The sequence below is a fragment of the Centroberyx gerrardi genome, chromosome 20, assembly GCF_048128805.1.
Source record: "Centroberyx gerrardi isolate f3 chromosome 20, fCenGer3.hap1.cur.20231027, whole genome shotgun sequence".
Taxonomy (NCBI): Eukaryota; Metazoa; Chordata; class Actinopteri; order Beryciformes; family Berycidae; genus Centroberyx; species Centroberyx gerrardi.
Genome location: NC_136016.1, coordinates 19956035 through 19963371, shown reverse-complemented (window position 1 = coordinate 19963371; position 7337 = coordinate 19956035). Strand labels below are relative to the sequence as shown.

At 41.1% G+C, this 7337-nt stretch overlaps 1 protein-coding gene across 1 annotated transcript; it reads left to right on the top strand.

Moving 5' to 3' along the window:
• Positions 1-1886: 1886 nt before the first annotated feature.
• zdhhc4 (zDHHC palmitoyltransferase 4) lies at positions 1887-6934 on the top strand. The gene is made up of 7 exons (XM_071911852.2): positions 1887-1984; positions 2270-2399; positions 2535-2608; positions 3063-3241; positions 3991-4116; positions 5198-5442; positions 6173-6934. Exons 2-7 carry the CDS (start codon positions 2277-2279, stop codon positions 6467-6469), a joined length of 1044 nt encoding a protein of 347 aa, XP_071767953.2. The 5' UTR covers positions 1887-1984; positions 2270-2276; the 3' UTR covers positions 6470-6934.
• Positions 6935-7337: the final 403 nt, after the last annotated feature.

The window sequence follows — 7337 nt, the reverse complement described above, 5'->3', positions numbered from 1 at the left end:
TATTTGCTGTAAATAGTGCTAAAAAATACAAGCACTTCAAAGCAATAAATGAACAGAAATATAGGCTTGGTTTAGCAGCTACTCAGATGCAACACGTTTCAAGCTTGGCGCTCTTCCTCAGGGAGACCATAAATCATGTCGGGACCCCCCCAAAATGATCTTGCGATCCCCTGGCCGGTCCCGACACCCAGGTTGAGAACCACTGTTCTAGATCACCAACATTACAGGCAACCAGTAATAAGGAGTGCAAGGGCCAGTGACATAGTGTCCTCACAATACTCTTGTGACCCTTAAATGATCATGTACAAGAAGAAGAAATACGAGAAATAAGAGCTAAGGAGAGAGGCAGAAGGGTTTTGCTTCAATATGAGAGTAGAGGAGGAAGACATGGGAGAGAGGATATGATTTGGGGGAACCCTTGCTGGGAAATGTGCATTACCTTTATCTGACAGTAAGTCAGCATGTGTTTGATGATGCCGCTGCAGTTAACAAGATGCAGTCAACACCTCTGAAGAGAAAGTACCTGAGATGAAGCCTACAGGACAGGTTGGTTCATATGAGTTAACTGTCATTAGCGGCAAAGCAGACAATAAGGAGCAGCTAGTACGTTACCAACTGAATAATTAAACACAAATGGTTGTATTTCCAAACAGACGCTGTTGCCTTCAATCAAACTCTCCTCTTACACCTCAACCAAGATGGATATTTTACTCGTGTGACTGAGTAAGGGAGAGCGAGAGAAAATGGACATTTGACAGGCAATTGAGTCAGTGGTAAGACAGCCTCAACCTGTATTAACCACTTTGTCAAAGAAAACTCACATCATACTGGTATTTTCTAAATTAACATTATAGACTAACAATTAAGGGACCTGCAAGAATGAATAAACTGGAAAACATTTAGAAACAGTTCCAAATCCCAAACTATATCTACAAATATACTAAATGCTGAGTGACCTATCAACTCCCCACCATAAAGAGATACCCAAAATGATCAAAGCCAAAAGTCCAGTCTGATCATGCGTCCCGTACCTTTTTAAACAGCATCCATAGATGTGCGTGCAGCCTGCAGGAGCTCTCCGGCACTGTGGACTGTAACATGAGTGTCGGGGCCAAGTCGGCAACCAGATCCAACAGGTGTCTTGTGATGCCTTGTTGCATTGTGTGGAGCAGTAGGTGGCAGTGGAAGAGAGAAAAACATTAGATCACTGAGTAAGCCATTTAGTTAGACACTGAAGCCAAGAGTGTTGTGTACAGTTTTCATCTGAGCTCCAATAAAAATGAAATAGACTGTGGCTTATTGATTTCGCCACATCTCCCCTTCATCCAGGAAACGGGGTTAAAGAAATATTTTGAGATCTTGAAAAACAGACTGAAGAAGGCTGGAAGGCTTCTTAGCTCTGATGTTAAAGATAGTAGGTTTGGGCGCTCTGTGGGAAAAGGGGTCTCCCATGAGGAAAAAGAGATCCAAGACACTCTAAAATATGTTCAAAAGCCTTTATTCTAGCCTATTTGACTTTTACAAACTGTGCAGCATTGGGCACAGTTTTGAATATTTTCATAATGAATAGCCAAATACCTATTTTGGAGTGCCTAGGCTCTATTTCCTAAGGCTTTACAAGTAATGCATGGATTGTGGAAAAGTGTGTGCAATTAGTGTCCCCAGTATTTTGCACTTATATTATTTTGCTGTCCTAATATTTTGCATAATCAGAGCTGACATATATACAACCATAGTTAGAGATCCATCCCCTCTCATCAGAGGCAACACCAGCCTCAGCAGGTTAACAAAACAATGCCTGCCCTTCTATTCATCAGCTGTTAGCTTGGCAGTTAGCCGCAGCGATGCTAAGGAAGTAGCATTCCCAGTGTTTACAGAACATGAGAATGGACCGAGAGTGAAGCGGGTGGCTACACCACCAACACAACTATGTTTACTTAAGATAAATCACTGAAAGGCAGCTATGTGTTACCTGTGACAAAAGGTAAGGGGGGGAATGAACGAATGAATAGCTTCGGTAAAGTAAAGAAAGCAGAGATATCGCTGTGGAGCTTTGCTAACGTTAGATAACTGACCTAGCTTGCTAACACAAGTTGTTCATTTGAGGCGGTTTTTAGGAAGACACGCTTTAAACTTAACTGAATCGAAACGAAATACGTAGGAAAAGCCGATGGGACCTACAGTGTAAAGCTTGGTTGAGTTGCTAGTCAGCTGTTAGTGAGTTTGTAGCATAAACACCTGTTGTTGTCTCCCTGTCTGAACCTGCCAGGTGAACCATGGATTTCCTCACTCTTTTCGCTGTCTATGTCGCGGTGGTGCTGGCGTGCATAGCTCTGGTCTGCAGATACTCAGGCCAGCAGCAAACCCCCTTTAGTTTACTCTTCAACTACATATCCAAGGTAAGAGTGAAGAATCTCCCAACTGTACTTCTACAGACTGGCACCGAGTGGCGCTGTAACACTGTAGTACCTCAATACATGGGACACAACTGAAGCTGTGGATCTTGAACAACTGATTTTTGCTTTTCTTCACAGCTAACTGCACCTTTTACACCTAAATGGCTTCAGAGGTTTTCACAGTGGACCTTGCACAGGCTGTTTCATCAAAGGTTTGTAGTGGAATAAATCCACTCTCATGCATATATATACCAGGCAAAAGTTTGGACACACCACATTTTTATTTATTTTTTACCATTTTCCACATTTTAGAATAATAGTAAAGACATCAAAACAATGAAATAACACAAATGGAATTATGCAGTGACCAAAATCAAAACTATCTTATATTTTATATTCTTTAAAGTAGCCTTGATGGAAAGGCTTTGGAAAGAAATTCATCCATAGGCATCAACTTCACTATTTATATTTGTCTAAGAAACAAATTTCAAGCATTTAAGCATAAGCCTTTATATCAAAATGGCTTTAAGAGAATGAAAAACATAATGCGTTCAGTGAGGTGTGTCAAAACCTTTGACTGGTAGTGTATATTTTTTCAAGTTATTCTCAGATGGGTCTACTCTTATATATCTGCCTTCAGTCTTTGTGATGTGGCTGTCTTTCCAGGAACAACATGTTCATCTACCTGCACATCCTGCTGGAGGGTGCTGTGTATGCAGAGTTCACCTACGAGGTGTTCGGCTACTGCAGGGAGATGGACACCACTCTGACCAGCCTGTCTGTGCCTTACGTCCTGCTGGCCGTCAAGTCCCTCTTCTTCTACCTCTGCATCAAGAGGGATCCAGGTTTTAACTGGTTTTAACTGTCACACACGCCCCTTAGCAATGGGATGTAAGATTAAATCACATGAGAAAGGCCAGGGAAATGCCTGACTTGTATTAGTGACGCGTGAGATACTTTTAGAAGGGAAGTCTGCGTTCATCAGCTGACATCCTAACCCTAACTCTTACCCTAATCCAGATGACAAAGATTTATTTGATATGAGTGTGCAGCTATACTTTAAAGTCTTTAACCATGTCTGGACGTCATTAGTATTACCAGGGGAGATCCGTAATTTGATTTTACCCATTTACACCGGTAATTTCAGTCAGTTATCTGGAAGGTAAAATCATTTTCTGGGGGATCCTGGTAATCCCCGGACACGTCACACCAGGTCACCCACAGTACAGTAAAACACACATACACTCTTTTTTTTCCATTTCCATTATTGTATATTTTTATTTATTCTGTTTCCGTTTTGTCTTTTTTCCCCGCTGCAACAACCTAATTTCCCCACAAGGATCATTAAAGTTTGATCTAATCTAATGCAGTAGTAGGCAATTTCAGGTAATTTCACTTATTTAACTAGATCCGGAGGTGGGTTAACAGATAAAAAAATAACATTCATGTGGGTTTCAGTGAGTGTTTCATCTGATAAGTAAGAGTGAGGTCCTTAACTCCTACAGTATGTGCGTCATGTTAGTATAAAGTTTAACGGGGCATTATTTCCTCTGAACCCCCCTCCTCTCTCCTCTCTCCTCTCTCTCTCCGACAGGCACAGTGACGAAGAAGCGGGTCGCCGGCCAGCTGCAGATTTATCCGTACGACCGGAGGATGTTTCACCCCGGAGTCTCCTGTCCCACCTGCCAGCTGCTCAAACCCGCTCGCTCCAAACACTGCAGTGAGTACATTGTTGAATACGTTTGTTTTATTAATTAGTCTGTCCCCAAATTAAATTAATATTGCATTCATGATGGCTTTCAACACCATTACAACACATTGTACATGTCCTTAAAAACCCCGGGATATCCATTTTCCCCACAGCTAAATTTTAATTGAAATTAAGCAGCACTTAATTTCAATAAAATCTCAATTTGCTGAGTTGTTTCACCGGCTATTTTCCTAGTCGTCTTCCACTATTGGATTTTAGATTTTAGATTGGAACAAACAAGAAAATGCTGCTGAAAATGCTGCTTTAAACGGCTCTTCTGATTGGTTACACAATCACCGTAGGGCCGTCCCTAATCACTGAGTTGTACTTGTACTCAAAAAATGTATTACAGAAGAAAAAAAAAATTTGAGCAACTATCATATTACAAGTTGCAGCCTCTATTCCATTCCATTCAGTCAAATATTGACTTGAACATTTGTAAATCCTGTCTGTTAATTCAAATTTAGGACACTATATTACATACAATATTTTCTGTGAATGTGAATTCAAATATGCAAGTTCTCAGGTGTTTTGCTACAATAATAACCCCCCCCCCCCACACACACACACACACACACACACTCCCCCACCCCCCACACTCCTTAATTATAGTAGTGGTCTGTATTTAACACAAACAATAAAGTCTAATTTTCACAATAGCGCATTACAGATGAGTAAGCTCGCTAATTAGAGCAGAGATCCAACAGAAAGGTCTAGTGAAGAGGTGATGTATCGCCATGGTGAATACTGGATGATGACACTGCTTTGTCATTTTTTTTTTGGATTGTAAACAAGAATTTTTAGCCTTTGTAGCTGAAATGTGTCCTCCATCATTGTGTCAGAGTGTCTTGAAATGGAAATGGAAGAATTTTTGTACCAAACGAGAGTAGCCAGAAATCTCAGCACCTGGCCATGTAATCATTAGGTCATTGGTACTGATCAATAACCCTATCACCCCAGATTTATTATGGTTGTTTTTTCCTACGGGAAGAAATCTTACTCATTGCCCCTTTAATATCTCAGCTGACTGTCTAAACACTCTGTTTTCCAGGAGTGTGCAACAGGTGCGTCCAGCGTTTTGACCACCACTGCGTCTGGGTGAACAACTGCATCGGGGCCCTGAACACGCGCTACTTCCTGCTGTACCTGTTCAGCGTGTGCGCCATGGCGGGAGACATCGCCCTGCTGACGGGGGACATGCTGCTCCACGCCGTGCTGCGTTCAGGGCTCCTGAGGGCCAGCTACCTCGACGAGCACGGCCAGCAGCAGCAGGCGGGGCCTCTGTTCGTCATACAGGTGAGACTCAATATTGTTCACATACATCGCTTTTGCTGCAATAATAATGTAAAAACTACCTGCTGATGTCGCAATCATCAAGACAGCATAAATCGTTTTTTTCACGCTATAATATCACACATTAATCAGTTTTCGGTAGTTAAACTGATTGATGAAGGCCGTATCGCCAAATCATGATAATTGTAATAGCAATAGGAATAGGGTTTTTGTTTTTGTTTGTTTATTGACACTGATGATACACATACATAGCAAGAAATATACATATTAGAAACTCCATCCCACTTTCCTCCTATAGAGTAGATGATCACCTTGCTGCATAAATTTGCCCATTAATGAGGAAAAAAATGATTTTCTCAAAACTACTACAGTAAAACTCCTTAATGCTTAAACATACTGAGTTCTTATTAATACCACCCAGGTTATGTGAAGACAAGTATTTTGACTGCTAATTATTGCATTAATTAGCTCAATTAATGGCCTCATTAGCATAACTGATTATGTTTAATATATCATGGTGATTATGGCAGGACATTAGGCAGCTCCAGTGCCTCTTGTACAAGGGCTTTTATTAGCTCCTAACTTAAATAATGTTTAATCTTGATTCATACTTTCATGCCAGTAATCATTTTGTCAGAGTAGGAGTCATATTTTTCAATAGTTTATCTTATTTTTAACTCTTTAAACAATTGTGTTTGTGTTTTCAATGTCCCTCTTCCTCTCTTTCCCACAGCATCTGTTCCTGACTTTCCCCCGGATCGTCTTCATGCTGGGCTTCCTGGTCTTCGTCTTCTTCCTGCTGGCGGGTTACGCTCTGTTCCACTCCTACCTGGCGCTGGCCAACCAGACCTCTAACGAGTGGTACAAGAGTCGAGGCTTCGTCTGCCGGCACTGCCGCCCGGCCGCGGCGGACCACCTCTGCAGCCCGGCGCCCGACCGCTCCAGAAGACGCTACTACAGCAGAGGGATCGTCCAAAACCTGCGAGAGATTTTCTTCCCTCCACGACCCGTTCATAAAAAGGACAACTGAAAAACACTGGCTTGTGTTTCGTTATGCTGCGTTCAAGTCACGTTGGATTTACCAACCAGGAAAACAGTTCACACCAGGTTCCTAGTGGTAATTACAAGTAGGACATGTGGGATTTTGTTGTGGAAGTGTCACACACTGCGTCCTATCCACTGATGTCGGCAGTCCAATAAATAAAAATCTAAATTATCAGTTAGATTCACGCTAATACAATCAAGTCTACTTATGAAAAGCGAGAAATGTCTGCTGCAGTTCGTTTATGGATGATTTTAAATTCATAAATAAGAACTGTTTTGGATGTGGCCGTTACAGCGAGTTAAACACTTGAACGTTTCCAAGTTGAGGCAGTTGTGGCATTAGACATGTTAATACTGCTCTTGAATGTGTTGTACTTTATATGTTTTTTATGAGGTAATGTTCTATTTTATGGGGAGCTGGGGATTTGAATAAATTAATTTTTTAAATTAATCAGTTTCTTGAGTTTAATTTCCTTTCCTCTGTCATTGATGTGTGACAGGACGGTTGCACCTACATACAAGAAGTTATTATTGCACATGAGGACCATGAGGTAATTGACGATGCATTCACATGCTGTCGGATATATTGGAAATACTAATTTCCTACTTGGAAATCTCCCAGGAATACCATTCAAAGTCAGATAATAAAGTTGGAAAGTTGAAAGTTTTCGAGTTTCCAAGTTATGCCGTTATAATAACCTTTAACTTTCTCAATATGCTGGAAAAATCTAAAAGGTTTTGTGTCATTTTGTGTATTCAGATGCACCTTTATTAGGCTACAAGTTTGTAGTTAGCCAGACAGACTAACCATCATAACGAACATATGTTTAAATCAAGTTCGTTATTAGCTGGTT

Coding starts and splice junctions, on each gene's coding strand:
- zdhhc4 (XM_071911852.2), top strand. CDS start 2,277: ATGGATTTCCTCACTCTTTTCGCTGTCTATGTCGCGGTGGTGCTGGCG. Junction 2,400..2,534: donor TCTTCAACTACATATCCAAG/GTAAGAGTGAAG, acceptor TTTTCTTCACAG/CTAACTGCACCTTTTACACC. Junction 4,117..5,197: donor CGCTCGCTCCAAACACTGCA/GTGAGTACATTG, acceptor TCTGTTTTCCAG/GAGTGTGCAACAGGTGCGTC.